Source organism: Haliaeetus leucocephalus, unplaced genomic scaffold (assembly GCF_000737465.1).
Source record: "Haliaeetus leucocephalus isolate CR32 unplaced genomic scaffold, Haliaeetus_leucocephalus-4.0 Scaffold173, whole genome shotgun sequence".
Classification (NCBI taxonomy): domain Eukaryota; kingdom Metazoa; phylum Chordata; class Aves; order Accipitriformes; family Accipitridae; genus Haliaeetus; species Haliaeetus leucocephalus.
Genome location: NW_010972609.1, coordinates 6,167,478 through 6,189,509, shown reverse-complemented (window position 1 = coordinate 6,189,509; position 22,032 = coordinate 6,167,478). Strand labels below are relative to the sequence as shown.

At 38.5% G+C, this 22,032-nt stretch overlaps 1 protein-coding gene across 1 annotated transcript in view; it reads right to left on the bottom strand.

Annotated features, from left to right (window-relative positions):
- ELP4 (elongator acetyltransferase complex subunit 4) overlaps positions 1-18,972 on the bottom strand; it is a 155,996-nt gene extending 137,024 nt beyond the window's left edge. Inside the window, exons 1-2 of the mRNA XM_010563905.1 lie at positions 18,801-18,972; positions 12,858-12,893 (exon numbers count right to left, since the gene is read on the bottom strand). Of these exons, the coding sequence (XP_010562207.1) occupies positions 12,858-12,893; positions 18,801-18,972 (208 nt within the window). The remainder of the gene's footprint in view (positions 1-12,857; positions 12,894-18,800) is intronic.
- Between the last annotated feature and the right edge of the window lie 3,060 nt (positions 18,973-22,032).

The following is a 22,032-nucleotide window of genomic DNA, read 5'->3' as shown; positions in this document are numbered from 1 at the left end:
TAATATATATATACACAAAGGTATCATTTCTTATAGAGACATTCTTACATCTGCATTTCTTTCCAAACTATATATTGATATACTGAAAAAATAGACAATTTGCAATGCTGTTTTTTAAAGCTAATCAGAGCAAAATCATGAACACATTCAAATGACATATGAATTTATAGTTTAAGAAGTGAGACAATACTTGTTAACAGACATTGTGAATACTAGCCTACCAAAATAAAAATACAAACTCCCACTGACTTTAGAAAGGCTAGTATTTCCTTCAGCTTCTTCACTGCAAGTAAAGTATCAGAAATTACCAGAATTAGAAAGTCTTAATGAGCTTCATACAACTATAACTTATCATAACTCAAAACTATGGTGGAAGTGAATGAGTAAATAACAATTGAAATTTGAACCATCTCTGATTTTCTTTACTTTTAGGAAATATAAACAATAGCAATGTTAACGCTAGCAAAAAAAATTCCTAACAATATAACTACCTGATTAATTGTCCAGTAAAATTTTAGATCATGCTCTTTGGAAGAACATATTTCTGATATTTATTTAGAAAGATATCTGAAATATTTTGTGTGGAAGAAAAGTAAATGCAACACTGTAAGGTTTCACTTTTTCATCTCTTAATCTGGCTGCTGGAAGATAATACACAGGGATGCTGTAGCAGAAAAATAGAGAGATATATTTTCTTTATATAGAACCAACAAGACTCTTAATCCATTCTTTGTGTGACTTGGAAACAATTTCCTCATTATTATAAATCACATATGAAAATACTAAAAGAAAAACCACAAAACCTATAACAAAGGCTGAAAATCAGAAAGTTGTCATTCATATCTAATTTGTAAAAAATACTAAAGAAGGAAAGCAAAAAGACTGTAACTTTGATATGTACCAGAATAGCATGTTTTAGACCTTAAGAGTTAAAAAGAACCAATGAAGCGAAGTAGGAGGAAGGAAAGAAAGAAAGGACATGTATATCCAAAAAGGAGAAAGAATATTAATAGCAATGGGGAAACTTAAGAAACAAATCACAGAAAAATGGTGTTGCACTGCTACACTCCTAATATCATGCACAAGTACTGACACCTTCAGTGGTTAGATTAACAAGAGAAAGAAATTCAAACCACAAGTTTTCAAAGTCACTGGAAAAGGAACAGTTCTCCCAGAGATATCGCCCATCCTCCATGAGATATTGTGCAAAACAGAATTTATTCCCTGCTTTTTCTATTTCTCTTTAATGGGATACTTTTTTTTTTTTTAAGGTAAAAGGTATACACTTAAAATGTGGAAAATTTATTTCTTTTACTTCTTTCTTCTTTCTTCATCAGAATAATCCCTAAAGATATAGTGTCAAGATTACCTACTTTGTTGTTAAGGATACTTCTTTAAAAGTTTCCCTTTCATTAAACCCAAGAAACGAAGTGACTCTAAAGCAACATTTCAAGATAGAGAAAAATGCTTCATAACACCGTTGCTAAGACAGGAAATTACATAAAACTGGACATCCAAATAAGCCAAAGGGAATACAGAAACTACAACACTGTTGCTACTAGTACTAGCCATTGATACATCCAGTTTATTGTAGAGTCTGATGATTTAAGAATTCAGACTGTATTAATATAATTTACCTTTGATACTGCTAACCTGCTTACTAGGCCATATTAGCCTTCTAATGTACTTCTAATAACACATTTATCTTTTTTAAAAATAAGTTTAGTGAAAAATAGGGACAGATCAGTATTGTGAAAAGTACAGTACTGACAAAGGCTTACTGTTGACAGCGCTGGGTTCCTTATTAAAATTTCAGCAGGACTGATTTCCAAAAGCATTACAGAATTACAAACTGCAACTTCCTTGAAAGTTTGGAGCTCTTAATTAAATATTTTATGTTTACTCTCGCATCCTTAAAAAGCCATTAATAGTGTTACTGAAGAACTGTTTTCCGAGTAACTCAGCTCCATACATTATGCTGTGACTAAGGATGTAGATCCATGTATAAGACTTGGGTGGAGACAAGGCTCAATTCAGGTAAAACTGAAGCACTACAGGTGCGGAAGCAAAAAGTACAACTGACACTATCTAAAGTTTTGAAGAAGTATTACAGTCTTATTTTGTAAATATAGTCTTTGGAGCCTGCTTAGATCTTAAACTGCTTCAACAAGATATAAATAAAACCCATATGCAGAGTAATTCTCCCTTATAACTGAAGTCTAGGAACACATACAGCTCCTGTCCCCTACATGTTGGCTCTCTCTAGTTATTTATTCTTTGGTTGCTTACTGCAATAACTGGTAATGTATTATTAACAGTATATTGATTTCCATGTGGTAATCTCCATCTATGAAGCTCTCAATTTAAGAACCAAAGCCCTCTAGAAGTCAAAGTGACAGCATGATATCTACTTTTTTTTTTTTCTTAAATTGTCTGAACTACCTGAAAGAAGCCACCAAGCCTCTCATATAATCACATCACTGCAGCAGATGTCAGTGGAGGTAGCCAATTTTGTTAGACCTCCCTCCCTTTGAACAAAAGAGAAAAAGGAACTCTAGTAGGGTGCTCTGGAAGGATCCTCAGCTGTAACATTTAAGTTATCCTTGGTGAATCCAAAATCTTGATTTCTTAATTTTTATCTACAGGTTGAAGTACACCTTCTTCACCATTTGAGGCACAGAAACACTGAGTTGTATTGCATATGCACAGGACTTAACTGACATTTAATGAAGTATAAGCCAATATTTCATTTAGTCCAAGTATTTTATGGCTTGTGTATGTGCATGCAACTATACAGAGAGTCTTTCTGGATCATCATTTCTGATATTAATTATTCCTTAGAAAGTAAACAACATGCTCAATTTTGTGCCAAACATAACACGGAAACTCCATAAACCCTGAATAAATATAAGAAATCATACTGTGTGTTGATGATTATTTAACTAAATTAAGAGGAAACAAGGCTGTAGTGGTTAAGAAGAATTTTTACTCAAATTTTATTTGAAATGCCGAAATGTTAAAACTATAGAAGTGAAGCAATGGGGAACAGGGATATAAACCTTTTTTCTGACCTATCCAAGATTATAATTCACTTTGTTGAGTGATAGACTTATTTGTAATATAACAGGACTAGAGAGGTTCTTACACTGCCATACCCTTCCAAACCATATTTTGCAGAACAATAAGGAATTTTCAATTTAGCAAATTAAAAACATTTACGTTCAGTGTAAGGACACATCATTTTAGCATTAGCCTTTCCTTTAGTCTTCTTACATTGATTTTCATAACAGTGAACTTACAGTAAAAATAGGAAATTAACTATGGAGAGTGATCTAAATATAAAACACCTCATAGTCTGCTACAGTACTCTAAGGATTAAATGTCTCTCAGAAAGCCTTTACAAACAGTGTATCTTGAATTGTTAAAGTCAATGCATCTGTAAGAATCCCTCAGTTCTTCAATTTGTCAGATAGAGGATGGCTTTTTATTGATTCATTTCTAGGTCACTAAACTTTTGTGGTATTCAAAAGATCTAAAGTGCACCCATATGGGGCTTTTCTGATAGCATCCATTGTACCCTGGCTTCAATAGTTACGTTGCTATTCAAAACCATAGGAGTACAGCTTTCTTCTTGTAAATAAACAAACAAATCATTTAGCACAGGTACTTCAGTAGCTCACTGATTACTTTCATAGATAAATTGAATGAAATACTTTGAAGTATATTTGATAACGCTTGGACTTGCTATTTTGATGGCTAAGAGAAATTCTCAACTGTTATCTTTATTTTTCCAAATTACACTCACATCCAAAAGAACTACCTCCATTCTGTATGTGTAGGAACTAACACTTAAATGCATCTTAGTCAGCCAAATATGTAAGACAAGCCTGGTCCAAATCTTTATTCTTAGCCTCCATACTAAAGAACTGTCCCATCAGCAGCCTTCATTGTGAACTTTACTTCTAGCTAATAAGGCACATAAACAAATAAGACTCTTGCAGCTGCAGACTCTTTTCTGTGTCCAGTCACTGCAATTCACACAACAGTCCACAGCTTTCTCTGATTCTTTTCGAACAAAGAGTGTTCTACAGCTAAGTAGCAGGTGAGTAACTAGTGAAGCGTAAAACTATACAAGGAAAAGATATTATTTACCTAGAAGTTATGCATATTGTCTCCAGGACAAAACCTCTTCTGATCCTACAAATAGGGACATAAATAAAATAGTTTATTGTGATCTTTATCCATTGGTCTCCTTCCACAACAGCATGCTTTCATGGCTAAAATAGTCATGAAGAAAAAGCAGAATTGTCAGTATCAGTGCAATGAATTCCAACATATAACCATGTTGAAAACTAAGGATAAAGACCAATTCTTATTTATGGCTCTTTTCACCCCTACACTGTATAGGCTACTGAACACATAAGAGACATTCTCTACACCTTTGTGCACGGACTTTCTGTAGCTACTACTCAGAAGTCAGTGGGTCATGAATTAGATACAAAATTTTAAGGCACTGGAGTTTAGCTAGGGCACAGAAAACAAAGAGAGCAGATAGGAGTGAGCCACTGTAAATACATAATTTATATAAAAATTAAGGGCAAAAATCTCATCTAATTATAGAAATTGATATGTAAACGTGGCCTTAAGACAAAATCTCTAGCCGTAACTGCTCCCGCTGCACAGAGGTGTTCATGTTCCAAGAGAGGGATGGAGAATAAGCACTATAACTTGAAGAGGAACAAAAAGTCAGGAACAAAATCCACCATAAGGTAACAAATATGTATAGATCGTGTTTACAACAGCTGACTTTTAAACATCAATATATCAAACACCATGAAGGTCTTTGAAAAACTCCAGAGATAATTTGTAGTATAATTGCTTAAAATGATGAGAGCTAGAAGAGGAAAAAATAAGACTGAAAAAATGTAATGTACAGATAGCTTATTTTTCTTCTTGTACAAAGCCTAGACAGGTTGCCCTAAAGCTGCCAAAAGCCTGTCATAGCCTATCAGTATTGATCATTTTTTCACCAGATAGTTCTACAGTACAGTACTGTGACCTAAGGTGTGTCTTTCTGTAGCTATGAAACATCTCTCTGAATTGCTGCAGGTTATAAGATGCGATTATTTTAATAATCTGAAATTCCATTTAAAAGATACTTTACTAATGTCCACATTTACTAAGCTTGAGGGGATATACTTTGTGTCACTTGCATTTAATTAGCACATGCCAAAACCGCGTTGTCAAACATGTAAGTTACAATATTTGGCATTTGGCCATGCTTCAGGAAGGTGAATTCTGGTAACTTGTATTTTGTAGAATTATATCTAGCAAATCACTGTTTTGTACCTCTCTGGAGATTATCTTTTTCAACTTTAAAAAGATGATAAATTCAATTATATGGACAAGTGAAGAGAGCTCTTACCAGTCAGGTTAAATTGCATGTCTAACAAAAATAATAGTAGCTAATTAAAGTAGCTGAAACTGCTTCAAGGCTTAGAATGTACAAGTATAGACCTGCTTTTAACCAGACAACTTTAACTTTTAATAATTGACCTCAGCTACCAACAAAAACCTTCCTACTAATAATCTTTAAAACATTTAGCTGTCAATGACCTTGTCAAAACTAGAGCATCTTAAAGGTATGTAAGAATGGGTCCTTATAGGGTACCCAGGAGAGACCTATTTGAGTATGCTGTAACTTACTATGCAGGATGTGTTATATTTTTATATAAAGGCTTATTTAAAAACCAAAATAATATCCTCCTGGAAACTCTTCCTGAGGCTAGGAAAACAGACATCCAACAGGTTGAAGTACATTGGAGAGAGGAGGGGGGAGAGCAGTGTGCTTAATCAACAGCTATACTATTTGTTTGTTTTAAAAGGGGAGATTCTTCTAGAAAGCTAATCTTCTGGAGCAGTTTAAGATGAAACAACAAACAAGTGGTCTCACATTCATATTGAACAAACTGTTTTGGTAGTGTTCAAATTTTATTTCACGCAGTCAGAATGCTTGTTTTACCACTTCTTATAAACCCAGTGTAGTAAGATCTTTTGAAATTAAAGTATTAATTAAAATCCAAAACATTCTTACTATATGAACAAAACCCAGCAAGTTTCAAGTTCCTCTAGTAGCTAGGATCTTGCATGAGACTACCATGTGCCTCAACTCTCTAATTCTCATACAAATAAAACACCGGCAAAAGAATATATTATAGAGTTAAGTTCAACTGAAAATCATGATGCTCTATTATGAATTAAGTTTAAAAAAATTATGCACTTATATTTCAAACAGTATTTTACCGTCTTCTCAAGTAACCTGTGCCATTACTACATCTTCAGAACACAACAGTTAAAATAAATATTTTAATACCCTGAATCTACTATTATTTGGTTAAATTAACCAAGATAATGTGTCAAATAATGAAGATGAGCATTTAATTTGCAAAGGGAGCTAAGCTAAAAGTAATGCAATTTATTCTTGCCTTAGAGAATGTTGAAGGAAGGGGGAAGAATTTAACCTTTTTATAACACTTGGAGTACAACGCAAAAAGATCTTCCTAGGAGGTTTATCACTGACAGCTTCAATCCTGTATAATATTAAGCTTGCCTAGACTAATCTCATGACAGAATTTTTTGTATACTGACAAGATATTCTAACAATGCAGTTACAATTCTATGTGCACCAATTTTAAAAATTAGTCTAAAAATTTTTAGACTAATGAGTCACGAATAAATATAGTTCTTACTTTAAGACTTTTTGTATATAATTATATGTTTCAAAATAATACATGGTAAGTCTTATTTGGGAAAAAAAGTTAGCTTTCAAATCTAAAAGAGATTCTCCTTTGTGTTTCTGTGAAGCTAAGTTTAATATCAGATCACAAATAAACAACCAACACAGGGGATAAGTAAAACCCACCACTGAGCACTGCCAGCTATGCACTCATAGAAAGGGAGAAAAAAATTCAGGTAAAAATCCTACCATTTTCAAATCATTGAGTCTTGTCATCTCTTTCATTAGAACACAAAGCTCACTGCCTTTGTACTCACATCATCTGGTGCCATTAAGGTCAGGTCAAATGGATAGCTAACCCTATGCTCAACAGTAGCCAAAAGCAGATACTTAGGAAGAGGTAATAAGAACTGAACAAGCAAATGTGATGCTTCATCCAAGCACTTGCTCAGCCTTCCACCATTTGTAGCTCAAGGCTGAACTTAGCTGAACTTAGTAACCACTAACCTAGTAATGCAAATGGTTTTCTCTTCCATTAAGCTGCCCAGTTTCCCACTGAGACTGTGATTTTTTTTTTACATCCACAACACCCCATGGTGAAGTATTCCACCACTTAATTGCATACCACCCGAGGAACAACCTTCTTTTGTTTAATGACAATTTTCCAGCTAGTAGGTTCATTTGATGCCACCCAGTTCATCTACTGGAAGGGGCAGTGAATGTTGTAATGGGAAGACGAACCAAAACTCATCTACTTTCATAATCTCTGACCTGTGTAAAATATGACAGGTTCTAACATTTTTTTTCTTCTTCCTTTGTCCATAGCAAGACTGCAGCTCTTCTCAAACTGAGTGAGAAAAGTAAGATCTTCACTGAATGCAGTAAGAGATAAAACTTCTATCATTCTTCCCGAATTCACAAAAATTTGGGTGAAATTTCATGAGAAAATTAAGCTTAATTGGCACTTCCTGCCTTGAAAAAGGCCATCTACTTTCTCTCCTAGTCCTCACTGTGCAGTCCTTCTCTCCCTTGTGCGGGCTCTGGTACTCCTCTCACGTTAGTGAGCTGATTCAGGTCACTAAACAGACAGAAAAGTCCCCACTCTTTAACTGAGTGAGTTTTCTGTCAACTTGGGAGAGCTGAGAGTTGAAAAGCACTAGCGCCAGCTCAAGGAACAACAAGATTGTGCAGCCAAAAAAGGGGAGAAGGATTTGGAGAACTTCTTTCAGCAATAGTGAACTGCTGTATCAATTCAGTTTTCTCAAAAAATCTGAACTTAAATGGTAGCCATTAGACAAATGGTGGCCTATATGGAATTAGGTAAATTCTGGCAGGCAACTATTCAAATTACTTAATCTGCACCACAACATATGCTAATTTATACACTTCATGTAAAAATCAAGATTTTCTAAGATTCAGTGAGGCAACAAGACCTGTCTCTAATAATGGATAAAATGGAGAAATAAAAAAATAGCCTTAAAGTAACAAAAAGCCATAATATGAGCAATTACCTTGCTTTCTGGCAAACACAAAATACTGTTCAGCCTTTAGTGCAGGTTCACATGAGCCCTAAACCAACAAAAGATAACATGATGTGATCCCAATAGTGGCTAAACCAGATTTCAAATAAGCTCTCCCCAGATCTTACTGTTAGGTTCTTTAGTGTTAAGACTAATTCAAAATATTACAACAATTCAAAATATTAAACCAAAATTCTAGATACCAATGCAGTCTCCCAAGTGACAGCTGTCATTCCACAGAGAAAGTAAACAGAGATAAAATGTTGGGACAACACTGTGTGGCCAGCAGGAGCAGAGAACTGATTATTCCCCTGTACTCGGCACTGGTGAGGATGCACCTTGAGTCCTGTGTTCAGTTTTGGGCCCCTCACTACAGGAAAGACTTTGAGGTGCTGAAGCATGTCCAGAGAAGGGCAACCAAGTTGTTGAGGGGCCTGGAGCACAAGTCTTATGAGGAGCGGCTGAGGGAACTGGGGCTGTTTAGTCTGGAGAAGAGGAGGCTGAGGGGAGACCTTATCACTCTCTACAACTACCTGAAAGGGGGTTGTAGTGAGGTGGGTACTGGTCTCTTCTATCCAGTAACTAGTGATAGGATGAGAGGAAATGGCCTCAAGTTGCGCCGGGGGAGGTTTAGATTGGATATATGAAAAAATTTCTTTACTGAAAGGGTTGTCAGGCATTGGAACAGGGAAGTGGTGGAGTCACCATCCCTGGAGGTGTTCAAAAAACGTGTAGGCCTGGCACTTCAGGACGTGGTGGTGTTGAGTAGATGGTTGGACTCAATGATCTTAAAGGTCTTTTCCAACCTAAACAATTCTATGATTCTATGATCCCTTTCAGAAAATGACTGAATATTACTAATTAAATTTCTTAAGGCTGAAAAGCCACACTCTGAACAGCTGTTAGCCTACTGGTGTCTCTCACTAGAGACATGATGTTTTTGTCTTTGCATAAATTTCATGCCAATGAATTCTAAACAATATTACTAGAAATACTTTCAAGTGATCAGGAGACTAAACTTCTTGGAAGTAAAAAGCCTACTTCAGAACATCAAGAAGGATATAATGGGAAGGATGCAATGCCAGTCTCTTAAGTTGAGAAGCTAGTTTGCATTATAAACACCAAGAATGTGTATTAGAAATGAACACAGAGTATGGTTCCTAGCTTTGATTATGAGAATGTCATTTGAAATACTGTCAGAAGCATTACTAAAGTGAAGATAAATGGCATGTCCTGCTTATCCTCTATCCACAAGTTCATTATCTCATAAAGATTGTTCAGTATACTGGCTGATACTTACATCCTTATACTGGGTTTGCATGGCAAGGTTTTGGTAGCAGGGGGGCTACAGGGGTGGCTTCTGTGAGAAGCTGCTAGAAGCTTCCCCCATGTCCGACAGAGCCAATGCCAGCCGGCTCCAAGACGGACCCGCCGCTGGCCAAGGCCGAGTCCATCAGTGATGGTTGTAGTGCCTCTGGGAGAACAGATTTAAGAAGGGGGAGAAAAAAAAACCAAATGCACACCTGCAGCTGAAGAGAGGAGTGAGAATATGTGAAAGAAAGAACTGTGCAGACCCCCAGGTCAGTGCAGAAGGAGGGGAGGAGATGCTCCAGGCGCCGGAGCAGAGATTCCCCTGCAGCCCGTGGTGATGAAGACCACGGTGAGGCAGGCTGTCCCCCTGCAGCCCAGGGAGGTCCACGGGGGAGCAGATCTCCACCTGCAGCCCGGGGAACAGAGGACCCCACACTGGAGCAGGGGGATGCCTGAAGGAGGCTGTGACCCTGTGGGAAGCCCGTGCTGGAGCAGGCTCCTGGCAGGACCTGTGGCCCCATGGAGAGGAGCCCATGCTGGAGCAGGTTTGCTGGCAGGACTTGTGACCCCGTGGGAGACCCATGCTGGAGCAGTCTGTGCCTGAAGGACTGCAGCCCATGGGAGGGACCCACACTGGAGCAGTTTGTGAAGAATTGCAGCCTGTGAGAAGGACTCATGATGGAGAAGTTCATGGAGGACTGTCTCCCATGGGAGGGACCTCACACTGGAGCTACGGAAGAGTGCGAGGAGGAAGGAGCGGCAGAGACAACGTGTGATGAACTGACCGTAACCCCCATTCCCCGTCCCCATGCGCCTCTCCAGGGGAGGAGATAGAGAAATTGGGAGTGAAGTTGAGGCTGGGAAGAAGGGAGGGGTGGGGAGAAGGTGTTTTAAGATTTGGTTTTATTTCTCACTATCCTACTCTGATTTGATAAGCAATGAATTAAATTAATTCCCTGAATCAAGTCTGGTTTACCCGTAACAGTAATTGGTGAGTGATCTCTCTCTATCCCTATCTCAACCCAGGAGACTTTCATTATATTTTTCTCTTCCCTGTCCAACTGAGGAAGGGGAGTGATAGAGTGGCTTGGTGGAAACCTGGCATCCAGCCAAGGTCAACCCACCACAATCCTTGTTTTCTTTTGAACTATATAGTTCAAGGCCTGCAATTCAGCAACTCCTCCAACAGCACTGAAAAACAGAAACTGTATTTGTATTTTCTAATCTTCCAGTTCTTTCCCTCCTTCACTGTCCTCTACCAGTAAACACTAATGATTCTAGCACTTCATCAGCCAGCTCTTAAAATACTCTGCAGGCACAATCTCTTTAAAACCACCCAAATCACCTAGGCATATACTAGTCTAATTTTTCACTAGGCAAAGCTGAAATCTAGTCACTGTTCTGAATTACGATAATCATGAGATTTCAGTGCTTCTTCTGGGTAAAGATTAATACAAAAATTCTTAAAATTTTCCCCTTTCTCAATAACAACTATGACTAGCTTTTCCACTTCATCATTTAGCAAACCAGCCCTTCTCTTGGACTTCTCCTAACTACTGAGGTACTTAAGAAAAATCTGTATTACTCTTGATAATTCTTGCTAGTTGTATCTTATGCTGTATGTGAGTTTTTCAGATTTTGTCTCTACACTCTCATTTTACAATTTTGCATTGATCCTTAACAACCTGTGCAGCGTTCAAAAGCTCAGGATTTAGCCAAAATGGTGCCTTACTACACTTGCAATCTTCTGCAATGAGAAACTGGCCTTTTTATCTGTAATAACACCTTTTTTACTTTTACCTTCCAGGTTTTACTTACCAATTTCAAATCTATTGACAGTTGTCTTCCTGTAATCCACTGTTTTAACTTAAAATAATAAATTAATTTTTAAGGCTTTAATGCAGGATTTTTGGCACTTAACATGTAGGCACTCAGACATTGCTCAAACAGCTTTGCAATGGGATACGTCTTTTCATCACTCCCACAAATAAGGAAACTGAGGTACTTTATCCTTATTTAGTGGGAGAAACAATCACACAACTTTCTAGACTCCAACAGTTCAGAGAAATTGCAGTGACTGGAAAGCTAAGAGCTAGATCTGTTGTCCCTAGGTTCCTAGTTCTCTGTTCCAGCAACTTGGTATCAAAAAGCAGTATTTAAATTGTTATACTATTTAAGATGTGAACACAGATTACAGATGCAGATGTTTTCCACATAACTACAGGTGTTTCTCTAATAACCTTTCATTTTTTTTCCTGTAATATCAGTTCTTTTTGCTAGGAAAGTAACAAGCTTGAAAGTTTCTCATAAGAACCACTAATCTGATAAACATTTAAAATAGGAAAAAAAAAGACATTTCTATCATCATTCAGCCCTTACATCATTTTGAAGTAGTTCTGTATCCTTAGAAGCCCAAGATTAATGTACTGATGTGACAAATCAGATGGTATCTCCTTCAATTTCTCTTCTGCAATAATGATCGTCTTATATGCTGGAACTGTATGCACTTACACAAGACTAACTTGTAAGAAGCTAGTCTTCCCTCAAAATTGTGGTTTCGGCTGCTATGCTTAAACTGAGGGTCCTGGGAAATGTTTCTTGGCTCTAAGTCCAGTACATACCATGGGGATATGAAGACAAGATGTATGTGTACAACAGTCCTCTTCCCCTTTGCTATGCTTTAAACAGAAAAGAAAGCTGGGCATCTCAGCTGCAATAGAGACATGGTACCAGCCAGTTTCAATGTAGTCTGCAAAGGGAATTCTGTTGTAACCTATTTAATCATCTCAGTGTGCCTCATCCACATCCTAATGGAAAGCAGGCTTCCATCAGCTTTCTCTTAGTTGACTCTGGCAACCAAAAGATTAAAAGATTCTGTATTTCACATCTTCCTCAGAAAGCCAAATTAAAAAAAACAACAACACCTTCATGATGATAAACAGACTGAATCTTACAGGAAATCAAGTAGTTTAGAAAATCTTAAACAATTTGAAAATTTTCCTAGAAAGTCCTGACATTTGCTAAACACCCTGCTTTCAAACAGAATTCTGTGGTATTCTTCTTGGGGGCTCAAACCTATCTAAAAGTAAGGTTCTGATCCACCTCCAGTAATTCTTGAAATAGACAACAGTCCACTCCAAAGGCTATCCAAAGTGAAGGGGCCTGAGAGTTATACTTTCTTAAAGTCTGAGTTTAAAAAACAATGAAAAGGCAGGTTATTTGATAAATACATTAAAACGAGCAAAACACATCAAAATATGGCTTTAAGTATCTATATATTCTATACTAACCAATAAGAAGAAGGGTTCCAACAGCTACGCCTCCACCTGGAAACAAAACAAAATTAAGAATAAAGTAAGACTACATTTTAATACTATGTTAGAGAACAATTAAGTTTTCTTAGTTTATAAGTCAAAGAAAGGTGATAACGGGGAATTTAAAAATATAAAAGTGAACAACATTTTAATTACCTTTGCAATACTTCCTACAATTCTCTATTATGAAATAATTATACATTACATGTAATTATATATTACACATTACAATTACTTTCACAATATACTGTACTATCATCACTGTGGTAAAAAGATCCTGCAGAGCTCTACGCAACTACGCTCAAGTACTACAATAATGATGTATGGTCTGAGCTAGCGAATTTTCACTTGGATGACTCAAGTGAGTAAACATTCTCCAAATTAAATCTGTATTAATCACTATCAAGTGATATTTGTTTGTACCAAGAACCAAGTATGTAAAGTGACCTACTAAGAGGCTAGCAAATTCCCATGCTAGCCAATGAGGCAAAATCCTGGCTTCACTAGTTTTTATCTTATTACTGAAAACAGACATAGCAATAAGACAGGTAGGATTTCACCCCATGAAACCTGGACTGACAGATCATAAACATCGTAACATATCTGAAAAAAAATATACTATAAAGTCTTTTATAGTATGTCTTGGACATAAAAACAACTCTATGAATGCAGTTGATTGAAATATTTGTTCAAAAATAAAAATACATTTTGACAGATTTATACATGGCCACTATTATTTTTCTTTCTTTCTGCTTAAACAATTACAATCGATGCTTATGTTCCAATCACAGATGACTGAATGAATAATAGACAGAATAGAATACTCTCAATATGTTTTGATACATAGATGCTTATCCCATTGATCTCAACAGTGTGGAGGACCAGAAAAAATAATCTATGAACTCCCATCCTGACTGTGTTATTTCCTCCTTGAAGAGAGAGCAAGCATAATTATGTAACAGTGGTTTGAATGGTTGTCCCAAGAAGGAATTTTTACAAAGATGGTAAAAGAATTAATATTTTATTTTAGGTGCAGAGTAAACTGATTTATAATCTGCATTCCAAGACTGAAAATAGTGGAATAACTTGAAACCAGGCTACAAATATTTTGTTGAACAATCATATAAGACTGTGACAGGAAAGCCAAAAATTGCTGGAAGTGTTCAGATGGCCATATGTAACCAGCCTATTGTAGTGTTTTGCATGAAGGAAACTGCAGTGTATCTTCTGCACCTACATACTGCTTTAAAAGCAAGTTAGGAGCAAACTGAATCACATCAGCACAATATCCAAAGTTCCTGATAAAAGAAGTCAATTCTGGACTGCATAGGTAGACTCTAGTGAACAGGATAATTCAGTCTATCAATTTAAGAGCTCCATAAAGTTCACTTGAAATTGATTCTAATAGGGATTGGATCAACTTCTTAATCTTTAGCTCTGCTAGTGGGACTACAAATGTCTGTAGCACCTGTAATGGTGATATATACCCAGAAGGAGGAGAAAAAGCAAATTTCTCTCCCACAGGCCAAAAAAATGCTAATATTGTTGCATAATAACACCTGAATTAAAACCACAACAGAATCACTTTGCAATCATGTCATGATGTACCACAATTTGAGCAGTACATCACAGTGCATGTTTAGTCAGCTACTAACTTCACAGTTATAGTTCAACACATCACAGTTTTTTTAAGCTATGCTCCTGAGTCAAGATGTACAAATGCCTCAATATTTACAGCAAGCTTATCAAGCAATCAAGCATTTCCTAGATATTTAAAAAAACCCCAACTGTAAGTAATTTACCGGAAAGTTAGAATCACTCATGAAATCCCCATGTTCTAATCTACCAATTTTTGTTTCATTTTATTTGTTTGGGAGATAAATGCAAATTAACCCAAAAGACGTACTGCAGGAGAAAGGAGAAAAAAAGACCAAAATCAGAAATCATACAGGTGGTTGGTACAAAGTATGCTTCCAATATTCACTGCATTCAGTTCTCAGGGAGACAGAACACACAGGTTACTAACAACAGTTGTTAGCACGTTCTATATAGCACAGAGAAAAAAATAGCTCAAAATTATGAGATTTTACCAAATCATAGCTTGACATAGAAAAGATGATTAAAATAGCCATAAGTAATGTATTACCTCATGGCAATGAGGACTTAAAATCTCGGTTATAAAAATCTCACTTGTAGCCACCGCAGAAGTAGTCTCTTCTGCTTTTAAATTGCTTGCACAAGAGAGAATTTGTTTGTCAAACAGTATGTCAGTGCAGTTGAAATTCTCACAAGCAATATTTGCAGATCATCAATTGTACTGTCTCTTTTTACAAGCCAGAGTTGTAACATATGTGCACATACCCTGGTTGCTAAAGGCAAACTCAGGTCAGAGGATTGGCTTTACATTATCAGATGTAGTGAACAGTTTGAACAAGTGTATTCTATTAGATGGAATGTAAAATTATTGCAGTTACCATGGTTACATATTCATATTACAATGAACAACAACAATAGTAAATTAAGCAAAAAACAGATGACATTAAACAGTAGCAGGAATGCTGACAGAATCAAAAGAAAGAGGTAAAATCTTCAAGTTTCCTAAGAAAACTGCTGTGAACTTGTAATTCTTTCTAATTTTGCTATTTTAATTTTTCTTTGCCAGTATCTAAGGCAGTGGTACACGTAAACAACTAAGCAAAACTTCTAACTTTCCGCATTGCTACCTACAGCAATAAGATTTAAGATCTTATGGACAGAAACGCAACAAACTTTGCAAGTTGATAAGTGTCCCCATTGTTTTCAAAGCATATCTGTGACCTCTTTCCAAGCAGCTTGAAACAAAACGTTCAATACCAAGCATGTGATGGTTATATTGCAGCTCATTACAGAGAACTGCTTCAGCACAAATCAAGCATATATGGTCTATAAACCTTGAAAGTAAACTTGAATATGAAGGCTGGAGATGTAAAGAACATCTTAATGGTAACACAGCATTTGAAATCCAGCATTTATCTACCACTTCTTTTTGAAAAGAAATGCATTTATTAAGAAGACCTAGCTATCAACAATAATGTAACAAATCAGACAGTAGCTGTAGAGTAAAAGAAATTCCTCCAGGTATCCTCTGCCTTTTCTTCTCTTCAAAAGTTCCTAATTAGACCTCTGTCTGATGACACCATGTTTCCCTTACTCACACTTATTCATAAGCTATATCTTCATGTCTGGCAAATAATACTGTATCTGGGTTGCAGCTTCTGGACAAGGCAAATTTAAACCCAGGCACAAAGCGAGATATCTAGAAGACTGCCTGGTGACCATTAAAAAATATGTCTATGAAAAATACCAGACTAAACCAGTTTATAGTAACTTTCATTGGGAATTTATACCGAAAGGTTTGTCCTCAGTCCCTGGTGACAATAAAATTAAATATTTTGTACAGTCAATTATTTAACTGCTAGTGGCCAAGATGAAAGGAGAAAAGCAAGCATTTTTTAAGAAACACATAAACAGCAATCTGCAAGACATTTATGAAACATTTCCACACACCCCCAAAAAGGACACAAAGGAGACCAAGTACAATACTTCTATAGTCACCAGCATAGTGGGCTGCATCAACAGAAGCTCAGACAGTTGGTCAAGGGATGTGACTATTCCCCTTTACTCAGCACTCATTAGATCACATCTGGAATACAATGTCCAGTTTGGGCCCCTCGGTGCAAGAAAGAAGTAAACATAAACTTAAGTGAGTCCAGCAGAGGGGAACCGAGATGGGGCAAATGACCCAAGAGGAGTGGCTGAAGGAACTGGGCTTGTTTAACCTGGAGAAGAGAGGAAGATCTACTAGCAGCCTGCTGGTACCCAAGAGAAGCTACTGAGAATTTAGCTCTTTGCTGAGGTGCACAGTGGGAGGGCAAGAAACAACAGGCATAAACTGAAACAGGAAAAGTTCCAAGTGGATATAAGGAAAAAGAAAATTCCCTACAGACATAACTAAGCATTGGACTGGGTTGTCCAGAGAGGCTGCGAAATCTCTGCCATTGCAGATTTTCAAGACTCAAATGGACAAAGCCCTGAGCAACCAACTCTGAATTCAGTCCTGAGCCTGCTTTAAGATTGCAGTAGATGAATTCCTGAGGTCTCTCCCCAGCCTCCAAAATCGATGATTCTGTACAGGTCCGGTCTGTACAGTCTAGCTGGGTGGTCTGTCTCCAACAATGCCTAATACCTGGTGTCAGTGGAAATTTTATTATAGTACAGCATGTTTGGCATGAGTCTTTCCTGGCCTACCCACTTAGCCTCCAGAAATCAGTGATTTAAGGGCTAGGAGGTTACGAAAGATTTAACATAGGAATAGAGAGTTTTCCATTTTTTCAAAGATGCCACAACCCAGAAACTATCTTAAAAGTATTTTCAAAAGCTGCTATTCCTAGGGTTGAAGAACTTTCTTGACGTTTAAGTGTAAAACTTGTTAAGGTCAGGAAATTACTGAATATTTAAAAGACAAGGAAAGGGTGCTTTAGAAGGGATCCTGGGTTTACGGGAAGAAGTGTCCCCAGTTTCCATAACAAACCACTAATTATGTTAGCAAGTGTCTGGACATTTAGGAGACTGCCACCATGGGAACTGTCTATATCTGACCCATGCTGTGCAAAATCCACTGTTTATAAAAGGGAATACGAAGAACCGGAATATTCAATGCAAATCTTATATTTATGCAATTAAAGGGGTTCACAAATTACACTCGCTTAATGAAATACTTCTCTCTTAAGGAGGAAGAGCTTTCTCCACAAGGATGCAAATCCCTGACGAAAGTACAGGTGTTCCCTACCAGACGCACAAACACACAAAAGATACAGAAGTGTGATTCTGCTTAAGATACACAGGCTGAAAAAACTTAAATGGATACAACTTTTATATTTATCATTACTCATATAAAATATCCTTAGAAAGAAAAGTGGTATTTCCTATATTCCATGTACTCTTCCAAGGAAGAACGAACAAAGCTAAAGTCAAGCCTTCCTCACCTAAAAGTAGTCCCATCTAGGTACACTGAAGATGTACTGCAACTGTATCACTAGTTAGTAAAAGGATCATGCATCCCTCGTGCATACAGATAAAACACGCTGTTTATATGAGCAAAACGAATTAGTTCCCAATCCAAGTAAGCCATGCTAGTTCATGCCACAGATTATAACATAGCAATGGTTCACAACAGATCAGTCCAAGGAATTGGACTTGCATCTTGACATCTTGACACTGACAGCAGGCAAAAGCAGATTCACCGACAGTAAGAACAGCGTCACACCAGCGTACCTTATCTAAACGGGGCACTTATAATGATGTACCAGTGGTGAGCAAGACAGAAAAGGCACACTGAGAATCCAATCTCGTGGCCAAATGCATCCTAAAAATTGCCATACTGAAGAACCAGAACTACACCACGTTCAACTGCGGGTTAATTCAGCAAACATTTTTTTTTTTCAAAACCGAAAACTTCAGACCCCTTACTGTGACCGTTTGCAATACGACAGGACTGTGTTTCTACGTAAATCTACAGAGTGGCTTCCCACTCCGGAGAGGTTGCTGAAACCGGTTTAAATGAAGGGTAAAGGGCGATCTTCCCCTCCGCAAGCAGCCATCAAAGCGGGCGCACCTGCCCGCACCGCCTCCCTTCTCCTCACACGGGGGCGGGGGGGGCTCAAGGCGGGAAACGGATCCCGCTGTGCCCCTTCCTCTTCCCCCCCCTCCCCGACCTCCCCCCGATCCCGGGAACTGTGGGGAGGAAGGAAAAGCCTGCGGGAGTAGCTGCGGGGTCACGGAAGGTAAATGACAGGCCCTGGCAAAGGAGAGGGCCGCCGGGCGGGGGAGGAGGGCCGGCGGCAGCCGGGTCCCGGGTCCCAGGTCCCGCTCCCCACCAACCTAGCACACAGTCCAGGGAGGGGAGCCCGCTGGAGAGCAGCAGCTGCCCGTGGCGAACGGAAGGCCGAGTGCCGGCGACTGCGGCCAGGCGGCTGCCGGCCGCGGCCTTCCGCTGGAAGCTGGTGGCCCCGCGGCCCCGCGCCGCCCCGCCGGCCGCTGGGGCTGCCGCCATCTCGGCTGCCTCTCGGTTGACAGGAGCGAGGGGACGCCGGGAAGAATCGAGCCCTTTCCTCTCCACCAATGGGAGAGCGGCATGGGAGACGCGCTATCCAATGGGAGGCCGCGTTGTTTGCACGTCCCGGGCCAAGGGGGCGGGGGAAGGGTTAGGGCGCCCGGTAGCGAGCAGGCAGGTGAGTGTGGCGGGGCCGGGCCGGAGGGCGCGGGGGGCCGCTTCGGCGGGGGGTCCCGGGGCTGAGGGGGGCCGGTAGCGGGAGGCGGCGGCCGCGCCTCGTCCCGCCCTGGCGGGGGGGCCGGCGTGAGGAGGCGTGGGTAGTGCGGTGCCGGTGACTCGGCCGTGCTGCGGAGGGGACAGCCCCGCTTCCCTCTCGGGGAGGGGGGTTGGGGTGGCCGAGGCGTCGGTGAGGCTCGAAGCAGAGCGAGTCGTGAAGGGAGAGGCCTGGCCGGCGCACCCCTGGGTTACCTCGTCAGTCTCTGTGCCGAGCCGTCGGCATCACCCTCTTCAAAAACAAGCCGTCCTCGTGTGCCAGCCCGGACGCGAGCAGGACGGCAAAAGTATTTCTGAAACGTTCTTCTTCTTCTCACGGTGTTCGAAGTAGCTGTATGTAACACAGTATGTAAGCGTGCTTGGAGTCCCTCTCTTGTTTGTAAATAGCCGCGGATCTGTAATAAACGTATGATTTAAGACCTCTCACTTGGAAGCGAGATCTTGCATCAGTGTGATGGCTCTGGACCATGTCATAAGTTAAGAGCTGTAGCAGAAAAAGTTGCTTTGTGTGAGAAATGTGATTTCTGTGCTTTTTTCGGGGGGGGAGCATTTACTGTTGAATCCGTTGCTAATACCACAGAAAGTTTTTTGTGTATTTTGGAAGATTAGCATGTTCTTTACTCTTTATTAGCAATTTGTAGATAGTAGCCTGTGGCCTTGTACGTGGCAGCGAACAACTGCCCTAAACTGAGTATGTGTAAAAATTGGTGAGATATCTGAACTTGATGTTTCCTTTTCTGTTCATGTAATATACAAAGACATTAAAATGCTTCTTATCTTAATGAAAAATTTTAGTATGCTTGCTTTGTATATCAACACTTTGTTATAGTACTCTGAATTTAAGAGCAATCCCTATGTGCATATAGAATAGCCACTATCACAAGTATTTGTGTATTTTTTTAATCTCTTGGTACTTCAGATGCATCCCAAGCTACTTGAAGACAATTGCACGTAGCAGGATGTACTAATGAGGCTCTAATGTTATAATTCCCCACTCTCAATCTTTAATCTCAGTGAATGATTTTTGTTATTGCTGTAAGCCATGGTTTTTGAACACCTGTGTTGTCGAGCCATTTTTTTTAATTGAGGAAAAAAAAATCCTCATATTAAGTATGACCAGCAAGAAAGAGCAACAATATGTTAATGATCCTGAACCTCAGAAGTTTTTCCTTCATAACAAATTCAAACTCAGGAGCATGGAGTTTCAGTATTATGCAATTTCACCAGCTAGGAGGACATTTGTTTGGCTGTTGGCCAAGCTTCTTTACATGTTAGGCAGTGGACATTTTTAAGACTTTTATCACGAGTAGCAAGAGTTTGTCTTAAAAGTTTTATATTTGCTGCTAAACTGTGAAATACTGAATAAGAACTATTTAATTTCAAATGTAGATTATTGTTCAGTGAAAGAAGTATTTGTCTTTAGAGGAAAAAATCAAAGGATGCATTTGAAAACATGGTGAGAAATAACTATACCTATTAAATGTCACTTCTGTAGGATCTGACTAATGATTTGTGAATGTCTGCAATAGGAAAGACTTTAACAAAATAAAGGCATAATTCACAGCTCTTTTTAAGAGTTCAAGAATCTGGTATTGTCAGTGGGATCCTATGGTGTAAATTCTGTATAATTGAGTGAGGAGACTGAAACTTACAGAGCTCTCCACTTTTAAAACATCATGTCAACTCTTCCATTTCTTACTGTACTGTCATTCTGGAGTCTGGATACCTAAATATTTCAGATATGAGTGCTTGCACATGTGTGTAACACTATTAAAAATTGCAGTATATCTTACAGAACTTTTTTTTAATAAAATGCTTGTAACCCAATGAGGTTATCCTTGATAAGTTACCACTTACCTATCAGAAAAAGAATCAAATTACATACTACATGCACTTTGTCTCAGTGATTATTGTTTTCCCCATTCCAAGTAGTACATTTCCTTTTGTTACTTCAGTGAGACAAAGTACTTCCTTGCTTGTTTGTTTTTTTTTTTTTTAAATAAAATAGACTAATATAGGTTGCATTAACTTTACAGTATAGGTGTAAACATCCATCCAGGGCTAAGTCCTCTCTTTTGTTTTTCCATTTCTCATTAGTACTTCTCTGACAGGTAGTTTTTATGCTTTTTTCCTTACCTCATTTTCCTACAGGGCAACTAAAACTAGAGGCTAAATAATTCCTTCTTTTTTCTCTTTAATTTTGGAGCCCACATAATGAAAGTATTTGCAATTGGGAATACTTGTGCTGTGGTGCTACCTTTTTTAGAGTTTCTTGATTAAAGTGCAAGTTTACTGGAAATCTCAGCATCTCCTGAGCTGATATAATAGGTCAGTGTTACTAAAAAAGGAAGTCTCATTTCCTCTTCCTCTGCTTCCAGTCCAACAAACCCTGGTGCTTGTCAGATCCTTTCTTGAGCTAATTCAGCTCACTAATCTGACTTGGAACCGTCTATCGACTTTCTTAATAGTTTCATTTTGTGTTGTACTGCTGAGTTGATGCAACAAGGAAAAGGGCATATACACACAGTGGGGAGGGCGTAGCTGAACCTTCCACCTCTTGCTGACTGTGAAGCTTGCAGCTATTTCAGAATTTCATGTATTTTTAAATAAAGTGATATATTTGTTACAAATTTTGTGAGTTGACATCCTTTGAAATACAGAGAAACTGTCTCTTGCATTGTAACTAATAACAGGAGAGACTGTTTCAGATATTAAAAAAAAATCGAGAAGTAGAAATAGTTTTTCAGTGTAAGAACTGAATGTTAAAAGGTACTGCAGTAGTTCTGT